The sequence below is a fragment of the Balaenoptera ricei genome, chromosome 9 (assembly GCF_028023285.1).
Source record: "Balaenoptera ricei isolate mBalRic1 chromosome 9, mBalRic1.hap2, whole genome shotgun sequence".
Classification (NCBI taxonomy): domain Eukaryota; kingdom Metazoa; phylum Chordata; class Mammalia; order Artiodactyla; family Balaenopteridae; genus Balaenoptera; species Balaenoptera ricei.
The window spans coordinates 14,597,357-14,618,599 of NC_082647.1; the positions used below are offsets into that span (position 1 = coordinate 14,597,357).

The 21,243-nt window shown below is 46.0% G+C and overlaps 1 protein-coding gene across 7 annotated transcripts in view; it reads left to right on the forward strand.

Moving 5' to 3' along the window:
• Nucleotides 1–21,243, forward strand: part of HIPK2 (homeodomain interacting protein kinase 2) — a 186,923-nt gene that overhangs the window by 134,797 nt on the left and 30,883 nt on the right. For 2 of the 7 annotated variants that reach the window (XM_059933235.1, XM_059933234.1), the window contains exons 3-10: nt 1,828–1,951; nt 2,245–2,364; nt 4,126–4,212; nt 6,407–6,591; nt 11,751–11,913; nt 15,499–15,706; nt 16,799–16,920; nt 17,311–17,367. In XM_059933235.1, coding sequence (XP_059789218.1) covers nt 1,828–1,951; nt 2,245–2,364; nt 4,126–4,212; nt 6,407–6,591; nt 11,751–11,913; nt 15,499–15,706; nt 16,799–16,920; nt 17,311–17,367 — 1,066 coding nt within the window. The remainder of the gene's footprint in view (nt 1–1,827; nt 1,952–2,244; nt 2,365–4,125; nt 4,213–6,406; nt 6,592–11,750; nt 11,914–15,498; nt 15,707–16,798; nt 16,921–17,310; nt 17,368–21,243) is intronic. The other 5 variants (XM_059933236.1, XM_059933237.1, XM_059933239.1 and 2 more) reach the window with 3 other exon arrangements.

The window sequence follows — 21,243 nt, forward strand, 5'->3', positions numbered from 1 at the left end:
TCTAAAAGATGTGTTTTTTTAAATAAACCAAAACCACCTCTGAAGAGATTGCATCACCAGAGGCAACCTGCAATAATTTGGTCGGTTACACACGATGATCGGGTGGCCCCGGAAGCCCTGGCGTGGGGCGGCAGCGCTGGACACAGTGACCTAGGCCAGTTGTGGGATCGGAGGCCCCATGACACAGGACAGTCCAGCAGTGATGTGTCATAAAACCACCCGCAGCGTCCCCAGGGCATCAGTGCCAGAGGGCAAGAGCAGCCTCCCGTATTCACACGGACCGTCAGCTACTAGGCTTGGAGGAGAAAAAGACCAAAGACAGGACTAAGTGCCAGGCAAACACTGGCAGCTGAAGATGCCCAGCAGTGAGGGGATGGGGACAGGGCAGACCCATTAAGCAGCAGCTCGCTCCCCCCGCCCTCCGCAGCCACTCCCTCCTCCCAAGCCTGGGGAGACCCAGCCTTGGGCTTCAGGACAGGCACTCTTGCCTCCCAGACCGTGACTGTGGAGCTCTGGAAGCACCGTGGGCAGTGCCGACTCTTCAGCTCCAAGGAAGTGAAGAAACTCCTTTTTACACCTGAAAAGTCAAAAGACTTGGTAGCAAGACACTTTGGTTCTTGTTTGGTTTTTTTTCAGTACCATGATGTAGAGAAAAAGAAGATTCGCAATGAGAGCAAATTTAAAGGAGCAGGTGGGGAGATGCTTTTTAAGCAGGGAAAATTCAGCTTGAAGCTCCACGTGGAGGTGTCTCTGACGCCCCCTCCCTTGCCACCCCCCGCCTCTCGTGCTAGCTGGGCGAAGATAACGTAGGCAGAGAAAGGTCTCCCCGCGTCCCTGCACTCCTCTCCAGGCTGCTGAAAGGGTGGAGAGTAGCATCTTCCTGTATCGCTTGATCAAGGGGACAGTTGAGAGAGAAAACAGAAGTTGGGCTAATGTATCAGCAGACTGCCTCGAGCCACGTATTTTAAAAAAACATAAACTGGGTTCGTATCTCATACTCTGAATGTGGTTTTCTCCAAAATGTACCCCTAGCAATCATGACCAATTCCTAGAAAAGAAGAGGTACTCTGTGGTCTTTGGTTTTGATTACCAACTACATGTGAAATTTTCTCTTTGAGTTTAGGTGATTTCCTTTAGAAGTTCCAGCATGTAACCTGGTTTATCATATGAAGGAACATAATTTCTACAGTTAGGAAAGGGTTTCTAATGGAATTCTGATTGATACCCAAACTAGGTATCGGGAACAGGCGTTCTATGATTGTCATAGTAGAGAACTTTTTAGAAGCTAATGAAATAAAGTAGTGTTTCCTTGGGAAAGTGATACAGACTCCTAAGGATTGTTGGCATAAACAGATATTGGATTTAATCCCATTCTGGGAGGAGGCAACTTGTTTTATATATATTACTGAAAATAGAATACCTGTACTTAAGAATTCCTTTGTAAAAACTGGGCACTCTAAAGGTTGGTTTCCCGAGTTTTCAGCTACAAAACATAATTCCCCAAGTGTCTCTGAAATGATACTTAGCTCATCTGGCTGGAGTGTAATGGTAATGAAGTCAATAGCTGTGGTTCCCTGTGGGTCTGTTCTAGAGCCACAGACCTACCCTTCATCTCAACCAGTCATTCAGCCAGGCTCCCTGCTGATGGGGAGGACCAAGTCAAAGGATGGAGGGATCATTTCAGTCCAGCTCGAGAATGACAGGCCCTTGAGGGAGTCAATAATGGTACCTTGGGTTGGAAAGACTGGATTTTATGTAGAATTCATGTAGAAATAGCTGCCTGCATTTCCAAATTGCTAATGATTTTTTTCTATTCTTCCTTTTCAGGGCCCCTGAGATCATCCTTGGTTTACCATTTTGTGAGGCAATTGATATGTGGTCCCTGGGCTGCGTCATTGCAGAGCTGTTCCTGGGCTGGCCGCTGTATCCAGGAGCTTCAGAGTACGATCAGGTGGGTCCGGATAGCACAGGTGTTCACAGCAAGCCCTCATTCTTCATCTGGATTGGCACCTCATTTATAACCTGACGTATGGATGGGGCTACACGGTGTTATATTGTCTCCCGAACCTTGCTTCCTTTCGCCTCGCTTTTCTTTCTTTATTCCTCTTTCTTTCCCCTTTTCCTTTGATTACTTCTTTCTCTCCCTATGAAATTGTTGTTTTTCTCCGAGACACTAGAGCCATTAGTGTACCACATGTATGATGACAGGAAAAGCCCTGACCTCATTCTCATCTTTTCTTGCAGATTCGGTATATTTCACAAACACAGGGTTTGCCAGCAGAATATTTATTAAGCGCAGGGACAAAGACGACTAGGTTTTTCAACCGTGACACAGACTCGCCGTATCCTCTGTGGAGGCTGAAGGTAGGAAGAGCGTCCCCTCCAACACCCAGCACACAGGGAAGAAGGTCCCATCGGTGGGGAGCCTTTGACAGCGGCGCGTTGGTCCTGGACCTGATTGTGATTCGGCCACGGGGGAGGCGCGACTGTGGTTGATACATGGTGTGGATGAATCTGAATGTTCAAAAAGCACCACTTTGCTTGACCTGCTGCCTTTTGCGGCTCAAACTCTGATCGCTAAACTCCTGAGATTTAATCCAGTGAATCTTAATGACCCGTCTGGTTGGTTACTAGACAGAGAAATGAACCACCGCCTGCCCTCAAGGAGCTCCCAGTCCAGAGGGAGCCTGAACCCGTGTGGCAAGCCCTGCCTCCTCCCCGTGACCAGCGCTCTGTTCCCGGCAGGAACAGAGCGTGGGAGGCCGGAGGAGGGAGCCTTTAATCCCGCTGTGGCAGAGGGTCGGGGAGGAGCATTCGAGCCGGGCCCTAAAGGATGAAGAGGGCCTTCCAGGCACAGGAAGCAGCCTAAGCAGCACAGCATCCGAAGGCTCCGGGGAGGGGTCTGCCGGTCCCGGCCGGCAGGTGGTGGAGCGCACCATTGCACACCGTAAACTCTGGTGGTTTGACTTTAACAGAAACACATTCTGCTTTCGCTTTGATCTGTGCCTAGTAATTAAAATTAATGTTTTTTCCTGGGAAGGAGAAAATAATACAAGTCTTAAGTGTGTTTTGTGTTCATTTTAGGTGTTTCTTTTTTTGCAAGAGTGTGGGTGGGTGTTTTTTTTGACAGAAACCACGCCATATTCTAATACATTTAAAGATAATGTGTGGCCAATGGTGGCAAAAGACTTTGAAAAGAGATCTGGAAGCTGAACAAGCATCTTAGGCTATTGACGGGAGGCTGGCGTTTGGCAGCTGTGAGGGTGAGCAGCTCAAGGTCAGGTCCGGTGAAAAAGAGTCCCGGGGTGGGGTTCACTTCTACGTCTTAGTTAAGAGCCTCAGGCCCACTTGGCCAGCTGTTCCCAGATCGAAGCCTGGATCTTAGCAGCTCCAGGTGTGCTGTCCTTGAGAGAGATTTGAAGGATTAATTACCTGTGATCCATGAATGAGTCCAAAAATCCATAGTAATTGGAAACAGCAGCTTCCTAGGCTGAGGCCAGTTCGGGAGCTGGGTGTGCGTGCCCCGGGCCCAGGCGGAGGCGACACACACAACAGACTCCGGAGCCAGCAGCGGCCCTGGGACCTTGGCAGGCTCCTCAAGCCTTCTGTTCCTGTTTCTCCCTCTGGAAAATGGGCTGGCAACTGCCCTCCCTAAGATGGTTGTGAAGGGCATTACATGAGTTCACGTGCTTTAGAATAGTGCCTGGCACATAGGGAGAGCTCTAGGTATACGAGTTTGATAAATTAAATTAACATGTTAAAACAAGTGGAAAAAGGGCTTCTGCTTTTCCACATATGGAACCTGACCTTATTCCTTAAACTTAGGGGAGAGTGTAGGGCTATCAGGGTTGTGGCATATCTTGCTCATCTGGGGATCCTCCAGACCTGACTCAGAGCAGGCCCCCAACAGGTGTTCATGGGGAGGAAGGAAGGAGGAGGGATGAGTTAGTGAGGAGGATGAAGAGAGGAAGGAATTCGTACGCAGGTCACTTTAAGAAGAATCCTAGTCTCCTTCTCTGGAAGGTGAGAAAAGACCCTCTGGGAGACGCAGAAGCTGGCAGGTTTGAGTCACAGCGACTAGGAAATAATTCACATCACCAATGGGCTTTTGCCTCTCTTGACCAGACACCAGATGACCATGAAGCAGAGACGGGGATTAAGTCAAAAGAAGCAAGGAAGTACATTTTCAACTGTTTAGATGATATGGCCCAGGTAAGCTCCGTGGGTGAGTATGCAGTGTTAGCCCTTTAAAAACCAAGCACAGCAAGACTTCTGCGAGAGCAATTAATATAAGATGGCGGGTAGAAATCCACATTACTCAACTGTGGTGGTTGACCTTGACCTTAAACAATGATATGCCAGCCTTAGGAAGAATACCATTGGGTTTGTGGAACATTTTTAAAACCTTACACCAGGACTTCCCTGGTGGCGCAGTGGTTGAGAATCTGCCTGCCAATGCAGGGGACATGGGTTCAAGCCCTGGTCCGGGAAGATCCCACATGCCGCAGAGCAGCTAAGCCCATGCGCCACAACTACTGAGCCTGCGCTCTAGAGCTCGCAAGCCACAACTACTGAGCCCGTGTGCCACAACTACTGAAGCCCGTGTGCCTAGAGCCCGTGTGCCTAGAGCCCGTGCTCTGCAACAAGAGAAGCCACCACAATGAGAAACATGAGAAGCCCGTGCACCGCAATGAAGAGTAGCCCCTGCTCACCGCAACTAGAGAAAGCCCATGTGCAGCAACGAAGACCCAACGCAGCCAAAGATAAAAAAATTTTTAAAACCTTACACCAGCTCTTTAAAAATGGCTTCAGTTTATTGGTTCCCAATTGTAAAATAGTACTGGCCAATCTTACTGATGTCTTCATGAGAAGAATTCAAGCCCATTAGTACATTTGAGTTTAATGCCCATGATTAGTTCCCTAGGGCTACCTTAACAAGGGGCCATAAACTGGGTGACTTAAGACAACAACATTTATTCTCTCGCAGTTGTGGAGGCTGGAAGTTTGAAATCACAGTACCAACAGCCCATGTTCCCTCTGCAGGCTCTAGGAAAAAACTGTCCATGCCTTGCTCCTAGCGTCTGGTGGCCCCTGGCAATCCTCAGTTTCCCTTGACTTGTATCTGCATCCCCCCAGTCTCTGCCTCCTTCTTCATCCCTTTGTTCCCTCTTGTCTCTGTGTCCAAATCTCCCCTCTTTCTCTGATAAAGATGGCAATCATTGGATTTATGGCCCACTCTACTCCAGTATGACTTTAACTTGGTTACATCTGCAGAGACCCTATTTCCACATAAGGTCACATTCACAGGTACCAGGGATTAGGAATTACATCTTCTGCGAGAACACAATTCAACCCACTGCACTCAGTCTCTCTCAGCTCACTGGAGGGACCACAGGCTCTCACCTTTGTGCCCAGAGAAAATTCTAGAATGTCAGCTATTTTTAGGGTAAAAACTAGCCTGAAATCAGGGCAACCCAAAGTGAGTTTTTCTTCAAAGCAATGAAAAATAAAGCTACAGACCAATAAACACTTAGCACACCTCTCACGGAAGATAAGTGTAACCAAAAATCATCGATTCTGAGTAAAGTATACTTGTCAGTTGATTAGAAGCTTAGATTGTCTGAGAAAACCGAAATTGCTTTCCAGCGCATGTCTTGGAAAATAGAGAAAGCACCACAAAACAAGGCTTTTAAAGGCCATCCTAGTATAGACTTGCTCTTGGAAGAAAAATCCTGTGTTCAGATGTCCTGCCTGCCTTGGCCAGAGGTGATCCCAGCGAACCCAGGGACTTGAATAATTCGGGCCCTAGTTCAGGACCTGCAAGAGGACTGACACACCGTAGGTGTGGGAAGAGGGTGCTGAGGCCCCAACATCTCCCTCGGAAGGTTAAATAAATAAACCTTTTTGCATCTTATTTTTTACTGCTTGGTTGTAATTATTGTTTTTTTAACTGTGGGGAAATACATGTAGCATAAATTTTATCATTTAAACCCTTTGTAAGTGTACCATTCAGTAGTATTCCGTGCATTCACATTGTCACGCACTCGGTCTCCAGAACTCTCTTCATCCTGTGGTTCTTTTCAGTGAGGTGTGATGTGAGGTGCATTTCCGCCTAAGTGATGAGCAGGAGCTTGGTACCCCCGGCACGTTTATACATTTGCAGGTGCCGGCAGTGGCCTCTCCCTTCCCCGCGTGCCCTCCCTCTGTCTCTCCTGCAGAGAGAACAGCCGCGTCCGGTGGGCAGTGATGACCCGAGGCAGCGCCTCCCATGGGGCAGACACAGCCTTCCAGGGGCTGGGAAGGGGTGACCGAGAGATTAGGATGGAGCTGCAGGACGCAAAATAAGAGGGGTCAGGAGGAGGGAGGCCGCGTGCGGTCTTGGTAACCTGTCCCCGCTTGCTTTCAGGTGAACATGATGACAGATTTGGAAGGGAGTGACATGTTGGTGGAAAAGGCGGACCGGCGGGAGTTCATCGACCTGTTGAAGAAGATGCTGACCATAGACGCTGATAAGAGAATCACTCCGATCGAGACCCTGAACCACCCCTTTGTCACCATGACACACTTACTCGATTTTCCCCACAGCACACAGTAGGTGTCCCACGTGATGCTTTATTCCAGGGCTGGGCAGACTTTTTCCTGAAAGCCCCAGATAGTGAATATTCGAGGCTTTGCATCCATACGGTCTCTGTCACAGCGGCTCAGCGCTGCCATTAGAGCTGAAAGCAGCTGTAGACGATACATAAAGCGAGGAGGGAGGCTGTGTTCCAGTAAAACTATTTATCAAAACAGGTGGCGGCCGCATTGGGACCCTGGGCCGAAGTTTTCTTGACACCAAAGAGAGGGAACGGTGGAACGTGAGAGGGCACGAGGCCGGGTGGGCCGGACCCTGGGGGTCTGTGCACAAAGCGAGGTGCTCAGAATGGCAGCGTCTGTGACGTAAAGCCACGTGCAGGGGCAGAGGTCACAAGTGGACTCGGTCCAGTGTGGATCTGGGTGTGTTCTTTCGTTCATTCATTCATTCATTCACCGTGCGGTGTGCTGTGCCAGGGGCTGGAGTATGTGGGGAGTGAAGCAGATGGGACCCCTGCCCACTGGAGCTTACAATCTATAGGAGAGAGGAAGGTACTAAACCAGCGGTCCCCACATATCCAGGATGCTATCAGGGGACACATAGGATGGGGAGAGCATGTAACAAGGGGGCCTTGCTTGGGGCATGGCAGGGAAGACCCGAGGACAGGACCGCCAAAGGAGAGGGAGGTGCCTGGTGGAAGGGCCGGCGAGAGCGGAAGGGATGTTGCCATATGGAGACTCCGACACGGGCAGAACCAGCACAGGAGCTGGAGGACAGGGGGAGAGATGAGGCCCCAGGATAAGCCAGGGGCGGGCCTTCCGTGTTATGGATTTCAGCCTTTCTTCTAAGAGCAATGGGAAGTCATTAAAGGATTGATGGCAGGGGAATGGCTGGTGAGAGTTGTGTTTAACAGAGATCGGTCTGCTGTCACTTGATCAAGTCAAATAAGCTTGGAAAAAAATGCCCATCAGATTTGGCAACTTGGAAGTTGTTGGTAACTTAGTGAGAGCTGTTTCAGTGGATGGTAGAAGCAGAAACCAGTTTAGCAGGTTGAAAGATTGAGAGGTGAAGAAATAGATAGTACCCTTTCAAGAAGGAAGGCTGGGAAAGGGGAGGGAAAAAATAGAGGGGTGACTAGGGAAGGCCCAAGGGTGGGGTTTCTTTTCATATGGAAGAGGCTTGAGCAATTTAAGATGCTGATGGGAAGTGTCTGGTAGTAAGAGCTTAGAGATAAAGGAGGCTCAGAAGATGTTTCCGAGGTGGTGGGATGACCAGGATTCAGAGGGCAGGTGGAGGAGGGGCGTGTGGCTGGTGCAGGGGAGAAGAGGTGAGGGGCTTCTTCAGCCGGCTTCTGTCTCCTCCTGTTGAGAGCAAGGTGGTGGTGGTTTAAGGAGGGTAGAAAAGTTTAGGTAGTGGGAGGTGGCAGAGTAAATGGGACAGAGAAATAGAGCAGAACTGTTGAGCGTGGAGGTTGGACATGAATAGCGCGGCTGTAACTGAGCTCCCCAGGCGAAGGCATGGAGGGACGTGGAGGGATGGAGGTAGCTGGGTCCGTCAGGTGGAGTGTTGCCGGGCTGCTAAGAGAAAAAGTTGACACGGAGTTAGGTGTTGGCAATGGAGCAACTGAAATCCAAAGTGATGGCTATGGGAGGCTTAGCCAGAAAAGAAAGGAAGTGAAGATGGGAGGGGTCCAAAGAGACTGAGTGGTCAGTTCAAAGATCGGTTAGTATAGGAACAGTCAAATAAGCCAGAGGAGTAGAAAGTGTGACCAGATGGGAGGCTTGAATTTCTAGTTGGGGGAAGCGAAGCAGTTTCCGGTTGGACAGTCTAAGGAATGGGTGGCTGGAATTGACAGCAGGTCACTGGAGGTGAGAAGGAACTAAGAAGCCAGGATGTCTGACGAGGAGTCAGGGTGACCTCTGAAGTCCCCCAGGTGGGCGGGACCGAGCTAGTGGCCCAGGCCTCGGTGAAATGAGGAGGAAAGAAAAGACGTGAGGCTGTGCGGCCTGAGAATGGGAGGGGGTAGTAGGAGGCACCATAACAAAGTACCACTGAGTGGCTGAGTGTCTTAAACAGCAGACATTTATTTTCTCATCATTCTAGAAGCCCAAGATCTAGGTGTTTGGCAGAGTTGGCTTTTTCTGTGGCCTCTCTCCTTGGCTTACACATGGCTGTCTTCTGCCTGTGTCTTCACATGGCCTTCCTTTTATGCACGTCTGTGTCCTAATTTCCTCCTCCTTCTAAGGAATTGGATTAGGGCCCACCCTAATGACCTCGTTTTACCTCTTTAAAGATCCCATCTCCAAATTCAGTCACATTCTTAAGTTCCGGGGGGATTAGAACTTTAACTTAATGTGAATTTGGGGAGCACAGTTCAGCCTATAACAGAGAGTAGTGAGAGATGGCACTTCAGCCTCTCGACCCCGAGGCGCTTGGGATGTGAAAGAATAAACAGTCACCTCCCTGGGTGTCTGCTGGGAGAAGCAGGGTGCTCGAGAGAGCAGCAGATTTTAAATGGGGTCAGGAGGGAGAGGGAATACCCGGGAAGAGGCCGCGGATCAGAGACACCTGCAGGTCATCATGGGCCCTGCCATGGCCACAATCAGATTGGGCTGATTAAGGCTGGATTTGACCTTAACCAGCATATGAGAAAGGATGGTGTGGCACCCACCGTGGACGGTGCTTCCTCAATTTTAGGTCTGTTCCTTATTAGCTGTTGTTGAGCAAGTCAAATTGTATTGCAACGACCAGATATTGCCTCTAATTTAGAAGCACGTTTGAAACAACCAAACTCCTGTATAAAGAAGGAACTTGGACCCATCCCTTGCAAACTCTCATTACGGGATTTGTCCTTTTTCTGGGTGTGGTAGGGCTGAGTCAAGGGGTGTCAGTCTATACCACAGAAGAAAGGCAAACTTGGTGATTTACTGGATAGGGCCGCATAAGATCAGTCTTTGCGTATTCGGGGTGAAGCGGGATGACTGAGAAACAGCTATAGATAGGAGATGGAGGGGTGCTGGCTAGAGGGCTCCCGTTACCATCTGCACCAAGTCAGTGAGACAGTCCCCTGCATAAAGTTGGGGGCTTGGTTGAATGACCTCAGGGTGCTTGTCTGTCTCTGGGTTCTGTAAGGAAACAGATATAGGGTGCTTCACTGTGTGGGATGAAGACCAAGCGTGGAATCCATGGGCATCAGCTTCCAATTCAGAACTTGGTGTGAGACCAAGAGAAGCACCGACAGCTTAGATTTCAGAAAATAAGCCTCAGAAGGAAAGAAGGGTCTTTGCGCATACCCAGGCTTACCCGAGAGTAGGCCTGATCCCCAGGTAACCCTAGAACTTGTTGGGCAGACCATGGAGAACTCTGGGGCTAGAAGAAACCTCCAGGCCACCCCACCCCCCTGCTAGAGACCCCACCTCTGGGGCTCGACCAGGGTTACCCCAATATCCAGATTAACAGGTGAAAGAGACTCCACTCATTTCTCCATGCCAGGATTCTAGTGCACAAATTCCTTAAAAACCATTCTCAGAATTAACCCAACGTGAAAGTGCTTTCCTCTAACTGAAACTAAAAGCTCAGACCATTTCAGTTAGACAATTCTGAGTCTAAAAGCTTTGTGTTGAATTGTCAGAAAACCGTTGATGCATTAAATACAGTCCAAAAAGAACACAAAATCTATTGTTTTGTTCCTTCAGCCTCCATGTGAAAGCACTTAGCAGTGGGCTTGGTACTTAGTAGATGCTCAAAACATGTTGGCATTACCAGCATTAGTAATAGTGTTTTTAGCTCTTGGTTACCGGAGAATACGTTTTCCTTCCTCTCCAGGGTTGTCAGTCAGTAAATGTTTATTCAGTGTGCATTGTGTAGCCAGTGTAAGTAGTCATTAACTCAGAAAGAATGTGTAAGTCAGTTCAGAGCATCTTTCATGGAGAAGGTGTTTTGGGACAGCCCACAAGCACCTGCTTGGTCCAGAATATAACTTACCTATAGCATGTGGAAACAGTATGCATTTGTAATCTTAAAATAGTAGAATTTTATATTGTTATTAAACTATCTATAACTAAAATAAGTATTTTAAATTGAAATTTAATTGGGGTCTTATTATCTTGAATATTACCATTTGAGGAAAATTAAGTTGAATTAGAAGAAGACACAAGTGAATGAAAAACAATGTATAAATTCTAAAGGACACTATATGGTGGATTTTCAAAAACTTGGTCAAGGCCACTCGTGGCTTTCCTTGTCCTTGATGCTGGTGTCAGCGACACTTTCATACTTGACTTTCATAATTAGAGTTTTGTTTTGATTCACAAATGCAATGGAGGAAGAAAAAGAGGAAGAGAAATTTTACTTCATGTAACTGGGCAAGAATTAGAAAACCGAAAGGCAGAATGAAGGAAGGTAAAGAGAATGTACCTGCGTATGTGAAGACTGCCAATAATTAGCTCTTGATCTTGGCAAATTACCCATCCTCTGTCTGCTTCAGCCTTACTCATAAAATAGGGCCAACAGTCGTATCTCTTCCCCTCGTGGTTGCTGTAGGACTGAATGAGACAGTGCTTGCAGACAACTACCACACTGTCAGTAAAGTTAGCCACTAGCAGTAATCATTAAAATCATTGTTCTCATTCCATACACAATCCAGGGAGGAACAAGAGTGGCAAGAGGTCCTGATACTGGGTTGGCTAGTTCCTTGGCTGACCCCTAGATGGCGCCGGTGCCCTAGACTAGCTGGAAAGGGTGAGCGCAAGGAAGGTGGAGACAGGTCATCAACTACTGTTCAGCGCTCCCAATGAGAGAACTTACACGTTTGTTTATGGGCCAGAAACCGCCTTGAAAGCTGAGAATGAGCAGTGAAGGTGGAGGCAGATCAGCAGCATGAGGAAATGCAGTGAGAGCCAAGAGGTCTGTTGTGCTGATGGAGAAACTTTACCCACCAGGATGGGGAGAAGAGGTAGTGAGACAATGGGGGGATTCATCTAAATACCGCCAACTCTTGCAAATGCAGACACTGCATGAGAAATCCAGGAAATTGAGACCTAACGTGAAGTGTCCCGGTTGTTTTGTTTATTAGATTAACTGTTCTCTCTTTTTCTCTCTCTATTTTCTCCCCTGTATTCCACCTTACCCTTTTGTCTTTCCCTAATGCCTCTGTCTCTGCCTTTTGCGTGAACAGCGTCAAATCATGTTTCCAGAACATGGAGATTTGCAAGCGTCGAGTGAACATGTATGACACGGTCAACCAGAGCAAAACCCCTTTTATCACACACGTGGCCCCCAGCACATCCACCAACCTGACCATGACCTTCAACAACCAGCTGAACACCGTCCACAACCAAGTGAGTGGGGAGCGGAGGGGAAGGCAGGCGGGGCTGATAGTGTGGGCGTCAGGAATTATACTTTTCCACCAAACCGAGTCAGGAGACAAAACTCCAATATCACGTACAACAGACAAAATCCCTCCGCTGTCACATTCAACTCTGTAAGAAAGTGTTTGTTCCCAAGGTTGTTTCCTTTGAGAATCCCAGGCACTCTTTGTATTGACTACTGGCTCATCGAAAGGTCCCAGAAATGACTCACTAAGGGAGTTACTTCTGAGATGGTACCTCTTACTGCTCTCCTGTCTTGATGTGGGAATAAGGTAAAGGAGATGCTGTGATCCTTTTATGACTGACATCTGCCTGATAAAGAATTCTAGAACTGGAAGGGATGCTGGCGGTCATCCAGCTCAGGCCCCTGCTCCTGGTGTCCACACTGCTGGGTCCACATGATCTCCTTTCAAGACAGATAAAACCTGTCCTTTTCCAGTTCTTAGGGAAAATCAATTCATCAGTCTTGTCACCAGAATTCCAGCAGTTAGAACTAAAAAGGGACCGGGAAACTGAGGTTTTCTTCCCACAGCTTTCCAATCTTTTGCAGAAAATTAGCAGAATCCAGCACCTAATACACTGCTTGAAACATGGATGACACCCAGGAAATATTTACTGAATGAATAATCCCGAAGTCCTCACTCAGGCTGCCTCTGGTATCTAAGACACTTTTACTTTTATTCCCACCAACCAGCCTTACCAGTTCCACCAAATAAATGTCCCTAGATTTTTTTCAGTCTTAATATCAATCCTTAATGACAACAGCACACCTCTGTGTGTGTGTGTGTGTGTGTGTGTGTGTGTGTGTACACACACACACACACCCCACCCCATAGGAAAGGAGTGTATATGTTCTAATCCTGAAGTGTGAATACTCTGCCTGGCCATCTACTCTTTTCCGACAGGTCCCCTACTCCCACGGAAGCGTCACTGACCCTGTTTTCCAGGCCATTCCTGGCAGAGTGTGTTGCTAAGGCCCAGCTTTACTTCCCAGCCTGTCCGCTCCTTCTGCCTAAACTCTAGGAGAGGCTGCGTGGAATCTGCTGCCCCCTGGGGGCCCTTGGTGTTCTTACAATTCTCCGTAGTGGAAAGAGCTAATGTTCTCTACAGCCTGGGGTCCAAAATAATAAACACTCCCACCCAGCGCCTAGCTCAGTCCTCAGGCTAAGGCAGCCATGGCCAGTCAGGTGAACTCCTTGGCAAAATATCACCGTGGTTTTGTTCTTCATCACCAGAGCCCCATTGTAGTGAGTGGACCATCTGGCTGGTGCCGTAAGCAGGGAGAGTAGAAGATAACGTTGAAATGGGAAGGTTGGCCTAACTGTGAGGAAGGAGGGCCAGACTAAGATGCATATACCGTATTCATTAGGCAGCAAGTGGAGATTTTTGAGCAGGGTGGTGACATGCACAAAGTAGTCTTTTGGAAAGAATGTTCTAGCCTCTGTGTCCAAGAAGAATTGGAAGAGAAGAAGTGGAGGCCAGAACATCACTAGTCAGGGCCTTACAGGTCCCAGGCACCAGGACAGGCCTCAGCTAAGGAAGTAGTGATTAAAAAGAGGGTTCTGGGGACATTTCGAAGGAAGGAGCAGCAGGACCAGCGACTGGCCAGAAGGGGGAGTAGTTGAGCACCAGCGTGGGAACCTGGAGGAGATTGGTGCTAGCGCCCTGAAAGGGGAAGCCCAGAGGCAGGAAGATGTGAGGAGGGTCTGGTCTCTGGTGTGTAGAGTGCAAGCAGGCGGTGGGGAGTGTGTATGTGGGGAAGCCTCCTGGAGAGGTGAGGCCATGGAGAGAACAAAGAGGAAACACAAGTCGTGCCATCAGTAGCAACACAGATGCCGGCCCAATACAGATGACTGTATATAAAACAGATAAACAACAAGGACCTACTGTATAGCACAGGGAACTATATTCAATACCTTTTAGTAACCTATAATGGAAAAGAATATACACACACACACACATATATATAACTGAATCACTTTGCTGTGCACCAGAAACTAACACAGCATTGTAAATGAACTATACTTCAATAAAAATTAAAAAAAAAATTAGATTGGCCAAAAAGTTCGTTCAGGTTCGTAAGATCTTATGGAAAAAGTTCATAAGATCTTACGGAAAACCCAAACGAACTTTTTGGCCAACCCAATAAAAGATGCTGGCCCACACGTGTCACACGTGCATTCCCAGTCACACTACCTGGAGGCCGATTGTGTGGTGCTGCAAAAACAGACACTTATTGTTACAATAATATCTTAAAATCTGAACATGGGCGCCAAATAATTTAGTGATTACTTTCAAATTCTATTACTTTGCACTGAAATTCAGCATCAAATATAAGTATAAAAATCATGTAAAATGAGACTTTATCCTTTTTTATCAAATTTGACACACATGCATACCCTTCTTGAAATCCTAATTTTGTATGTGTCCACGATATCCTTGTGGCTCTTTCCCTCCTTACTTTTTTAGTCCTTGTAACCTCTAGTGGCAAAACCTCTTATAAACAAGGTTGAATTTGAAGCCATAGGTAACTCCACCTATCTTGCTAAAGGATCAGCATGAAGAAGACTAAGATGGGGTGAAACTGGAGAATTCCCAATTTAGAATTTCTTTTCCTTCCGTGCGTGGCTTTGCTTCACATGGAATTTCAATCTCAAATGCTGTCTCTTTCTGGAAGAGAAAGGAAAGAGGACATAACTTCAGTATCTGTCTAACCCATTTCCCTTTAAGTTCTCTTGACCCACTGGCATCTTTTCTCCCTGCCTTCCAGCTTTAGTAGCTGAACGCCAGCATGAGAATGCACCGAATTCCAACAAGTAACCCCAGTCTCAGCATGTCCCTCTCCGTCTCTGTTTCTGCAGCGTATTTCTTTACAGTAACGGTGCTCGGCAAACATCTCAGGGCATCTGTAAACAGTGCTGCCCTTAGACCTGAGAAAAAGGGCCCCCTGCCTGGGCCCTCCCCAGGTATGTGTGCTTCCATGCCAAGCTCTGGGTACCTGGCACCCCAGGCTTGGTTTCATCCTCCCCAGTATGGACTGTACCACCAAGTCCAAATACGTGGGCCCAAAGGCCCTCAAGTTGTGGGACAGAGCTGGGACAGGGAGAGAAGGAAGGCAGGCATTCAGCTGCACATTCCAGTGGCCAAGCCAAGGAATCCAAGAGGGATTCAAACTCAGGTGGTTATGAAAGTGTATGTGTCCAAGTGGAAGGGCAGAACATAAGTCGTTTAGCCGATTTTTAACTTTGCAGTATTTAGACATGATATGCAGGCGTCCATTTGCATTTGCATCCCCATAAATGTTAGGAAGAGGCCTGAATGTAAGCACCGAAGGTGGTTCTGTGTCTCATGGGGCTGCAGGTGCCTGCTTTTCCCTGAGACTTTCCAACTGTATTTCCACTCCCCTCTGTTTTTGCTTTTTCGCTCTTGGTTTTCGTTTGTTTGTTTGCTCTTCTTTGAGTTCATTTATTTGATTTAGATGCGTGTCTCCCAACATGCCACCTCCCTCATTTTTTATTTGTGTTTATTTTTGTTTAATCCCCACCATTCCTTTAGGCTCCCACCTCCACCAGTGCCACTATATCCTTAGCCAATCCTGAAGTCTCCATACTAAACTACCAATCTGCACTCTACCAGCCCTCAGCGGCATCCATGGCTGCGGTGGCCCAGCGGAGCATGCCCCTCCAGACGGGAGCGGCCCAGATCTGCGCCCGGCCCGACCCCTTCCAGCAAGCGCTCATCGTGTGTCCACCCGGCTTCCAAGGTAAGGCTGAGCGGACACAGCCTCTCACTTGCTTCCAAGAGGACCACCTCTGGGGCGCTGGCCCCCAGACTCTTCTGTCCTGCTAAAGCCCTCTTCATTTCTTTTGGTGAGAGACCTGGCATCACTGAACTTGAGGGCCCCCGTACTGCGGCGGCCAGCCTAGAAACAGTGGGGCTTACGTTTCGGCACCAGGTCAGCGCCTTGTTATTCTCATCACCTGCCGGTGGTTTCGTCCCAGGCCCAGCTGCTGTCTGTAAATCAGCCCATTGTGTGTGTTCCCATTGTTATGCTGATGTCAGCTCTTGCATTTCCTCACATGGAATATCCTCTGTGTGGCTTATCTATAAAAAATTGCCGATCTCCGACAGCCAACTAGTCCCAGTTCTTGTGAAGAATATAAATCTGTCTGAAAAGCATTTCCTGGACACCAACCCCCGACCACGTCCCCACCAGGTGATCCTTGGGCCATGCACCCCGGCACTCTTCTCCTGAAAATTCTAAGCTGGAGTTGACTGCTTGGTTACAATATACACAGAAAGCTCAAGAATTTGTTTCTGAAACCCTCCTGCTGTAAGTCTACATGGTTCAGTCTGAATCAGTGCAATTCCAGCCGCCTCGCTCCTCCCCCAAGGCCTGGCTTTGACATACGCAGATATATCTTCACGTCAAAAGCAGTTGTTTTCCTGCTGTAATTTGCCAGCATAACTGTTCCACTCTTGGCTTTAAAGATTCCTTAATTTGACCTAGTCTTTGAAAACATTCAAGGCTGTTTTCGTGGTTTTTTTAAATTTTAAGTTAGAGGGAATTCCCTGGCAGTCCAGTGGTTAGGACTCCACGCTTTCACTGCCAGGGGCCCGGGTTCAGTCCCTGGTCGGGGAAGTAAGATATCCTGCAAGCCATGAGGCAAGGCCAAAAGAAAAAAAAAATTTTTTTTTTTTTAAGTTAGAAACTAAAGGGGAGACTTCCAAAGGACCAGGCGGTATCTAGTGCAAAGGGAAGCTGAGAGCTGACACAGCGGGCTAGGAAGGTTCTCCTCAACCAGCTGTTTCCAGTCACTTAGCCCGTTTCCCCCTTGCCCGTTGTCTGGACTAGGATTGCAGGCCTCTCCGTCTAAGCATGCTGGCTACTCTGTGAGAATGGAAAACGCAGTTCCCATCGTCACTCAAGCCCCAGGAGCTCAGCCTCTTCAGATCCAACCAGGTCTGCTTGCCCAGGTAATTCTTTCTTTATTAATACTGGTATTACCATGATCCATGTTGTTAATGTTGTTCACAAAAGAGCTATATCTTCGCTAATTCCCTCCCTGGCAATGAGTTAGATGCTTCAAATCATTAGAATATATCAGTAATATTCTGAATGATCCCCAGGTGAATTACCTTCCTAAGTATCTAGCTTACAATTACAAGAAGAAATTTAGACACAGGGAGAGTCTGGGGAAATTATTATCATTGTATCTTTGTAATGCAAATTAATATGGGAGACCTAGGCTTTAATCCTAACTCTCTGTGACCCAAGGCAAGTCAGTTAGCATTTCTTCCTTGTAAAATTGAAATTATTTTTTTTAAGCCAAAAAGAGCCTTGGAGATTATCTCTTTGTTTTATAGTTGAAAACCAGGATCACAGAAGCTTTGGGATGGAACCTTCCTTATCTGTTCATACAGGTACTCTGATAGATTCTTAGAATGAAATCACAGAGGTGAAACTGGTTGAAAATTTGTAAAGTGTTGTGGAAATGTTAGGTAACCATAGTGGTGTAATGATAATAGTAATCAATCCTTAATGTCACTTGAACCTTAATAACAAATACATCCTCATTATGCCAGGCACTTTACAGTTGTTATTGATTTAATCCCCACAACATAGTAAGGTATTTGTCTCCTTTTGACAAATACGGGAAATGAAGCACAAGAACTGGCTCAAAGTCACATGGCAGTTAGGTGGCAGAACCAGAAGAGAAACCCAAGACACCAGCATCTGTATTTTAACCACCATGCTGTACTGTGTCTGTTGTTGGGCGTCAAGGACAGCTTGACCAAAATGTTGTTAGTTTAGAAGCACTTTTGTTTTTAAATAAAGTTGGTTCCCAAAGACACTTACTTATGGTGTCTTTTGTTGAATAGAAGTTTGGGGTTTTAATTTTAATATAGTCAAATTGCATAGGTCTATTTTGGACTCACTCTATTCTATTCCATTGTCCTCTCCAATATCCTATTGTCTTAACTATTATGACTTTAATATATGTCTTGTATCTGGTCAGAAAAGCCCTGCTCCTATATTGTTCTTCAAAATTTCGCTGTCTATTCTTATCCCTCCGCTTTTCCATGTGAATTTTATCATCACCTTTACATAAGAATTTTGGTTCCAAAACAAGCCAAAACAAAACCCAAAACCCTGGTTTGTATTTATTGGACTTGCATTGGATTTATATTTACTTTTAGGAAAATTGACATCCTTATAATATTAAGTCATCCCTGAACATGGTATAACTGTATATAAATTACCTTTTATTCCTTTCACTAAAGTTTTCTTTTGTTAGAATAATTCCTAAATATTTTACAGTTTTGTTATTAATAACTTTATTAACTGTATGTTCTAATTATTTGTCTTTGGTTCATAGGAATGTAACTGATTTTTCTTTATTGAGTTTGTTATCTAGCAATCCTTCCAAACTCTGATTAGTTCTGATTGTTTCTGTGAATTCCCTTGGATTTTCTATGTAGACTGTCTTTTCATTTACAAATGATACAGTTTTGTTTCTTCCTTTACAATCTTTATAACTTTTATTTATTGTTCTTATATCACTGTGCTGAGAGCCCCTCCAAAACAACGTTTAATAACAATGTTAATATTGAGCATCCTTAACTTGAACCTAACTTTAAAGGAAATTCTTCTAGCTGCTTGCCATTAGGGATTTTGTTTACTCTGAAGAGTTGAGAGGGACACTTCATCAAGTTTGCTAATTTTTTTAATGAATTAATATTAAATTGCATCAAATGTTCTTTCTTCATCTATTGAAATACTCCTGTGTTTTTGTTCCTTAATCTGTTAATGTACCAAGTTACTTGATAGATTTTGTAATGTTCAACTGTCCCTGTATGTCCAAGGTGAACTTTATTTAATCATGTTGTGCTTGATGTATTTGTATGCTTTTCAATTCTGGATAGTTTGCGAACACTATAGCTAGTATTTTTGCATCTATGTTCATAAGTGAGAAGTGGCATGAATTTCTCTTTCTTGTCAAATCTTTATCTGCTTTGGGCATCGAGATTACACCAATCTCATAAGATATGCTGGATATTATTACTTCTTCTTCTGTTTTCTGGAACAGCTTGTTTGAGATTGATATTAGCCATTCTTCATCTCTTTGTTCTTATGTCCAAATTGAGACTGCAAATGACCACTAACACCAGCGTCTGATGGCACAGAAAGCTGTGTCTTGCTGAAAGTTTGTAAACAGAGAACCTTCAGTGTATAAAGCACACCTTCTACTCCTTCCTCTGTCTCTGGTCCTCATAGCTCCCTTTTGTTTGCACAGCTTGGTAGTAGGGAGTTCAGAAAAGGCCCTGGTAGATCAAGAGAACCACAGCTCCCTCCAGGGGCAAACAAAGCAGCTTGCTCATACTTTATCCGACTGGCAGAAATCCAGGCCATTTTCCCAGTGCTGCTCATCTGTGAGCCAAAGCCTGCAGAATTCACATGTACTTTAAAGGGTACTTATAGATCCTTCTTTGTGTTTGCACACTTAACTCTAGTAAGCCAGGAACCATCTCTGAAAGAAAGAATACTTGGCATCTCTTACTAGCTAAAATAGACATTCTTCATTGTTCAGTTTGGTGGAAACCAACAGGCTCAGCACTTCTGAATTTGTTTCAGTCCTTTAATCATAGCAGGGAAGGGCTCTACCTATTGCGTACTTGAAAAGGAGTCCCGAACGTGCTGTAAATCTCCAAGTGAATTTAACCTAAAGCACTAAGTGGGAAAGTGAACAACAAAAAAAAATACATGTACAAGGATTTTAATTGCTACAGTGTTAACAGGGTACTGCTGGGAGCAATTTGAATGTTCATCAGTAGGAGATTTGTTAAATAAATTGATACATGCATAAAACGGAACACCATGTAGCCATTAAAAAGGACATGGTATAAAAAAAAAAAAAAAAAAAAGGACATGGTAGACTAAAGTGTCTTGACATGCAGAGACGCCTAAGAGAGATTAAGTTAAAAAAAAAAAAAAAAAAAAAAAAGTCCTGTCCTATCCAGCATCACTGTGTGTCTTTTTGTTTATTGGTTGCCTTTGATTTTTCTGTCACTCAATTCATGCCAATATGTTAGCCTATTAAGGTCGAGCTTTCCTAGGTTTTTGGGTTTGTTTTTTTTTTTTTTTGGCTATGTTGGATCTTCGTTGCTGCGCACAGGCTTTCTCTAGTTGCGGCGAGCGGGGGCTACTCTTCATTGCAGCACGTGTGCTTCTCATTGTGGTGGTTTCTCTTGTTGCAGAGCACGGGCTCTAGGCGTGCGGGCTCAATAGCTGTAGCTCGTGGGCTCTAGAGCGCAGGCTCAGTAGTTGTGGCGCACAGGCTTAGTTGCTCCGCAGCATGTGGAATCTTCCCGGACCGGGGATCGAACCCGTGTCCCCTGCCTTGGCAGGCGATTCTTAGCCACTGCGCCACCAGGGAAGTCCTCTCCTAGGTATTTTTTAATGGTCCCTTCAAAGGACGAAAATAAGCTAACTTCTGAAACTAGTAGGGCAGCTATAAAGAAGAAAAAAAAAGCAATAATTAAACATGGAAGATGACGCTTTCATTCTTCTTGGGATAAATTTCTAGGTATCAGGCAGAGGCACTCCAAAGATTATTACTTTAAATATATCCCAAAATTCTGTGTATTTCTTTTTATCTAAATAGTTATACCTTTTCAAAGAGTTTATCTATGAAAGTTTAAAGAGCCTTTTAAATCCACCCCTCATGTTAGCTTTGTTTGCTCTGCCCTTTTCTGCCCTACCTCCCAGCAGCATCACATGTCCCTCAAAGGGAAACACTCTCTCTGGGGCACCCCAAAGATGTGTTCGTGGAAGAAGAGGGTGTAATCACACCCTCTCATTTCAGTGACATGAGGGTGATATGGATTGCCTTACCAGTAACGTTTTTTTGGTACCGCCTAAAAGGAGCTGTCACCTCTGTCCTTCCAAGCCCCAGCCCAGAGCTGGCATCTTGACCACCATCAGAAACTGTGAATGAGTAGGTAAAGGTAGAGAGATGGGAAGTACAGTTCTTGATTGATACAGTATTGAATTTATCTCACTTTTCAAATGGCAGGATCCCAAACCCCCTTTGACCCTTCAGAGCCCCCAGGATATGGAGATGTCTGTTTGCCAGATCCTTGTAGACTCTGCCCTGCCATGAAGAAGTTTTGTGCATTCTTCAAGCCAATCAGCTTGTATCACCTGAACCCCTTTAAATGTTTCCCTAAGGATAAACCACTGGCTTGGACTCTTTAAACTGTTCAAAATACAAAACTTCAATGCTTCTCAAAACCCTC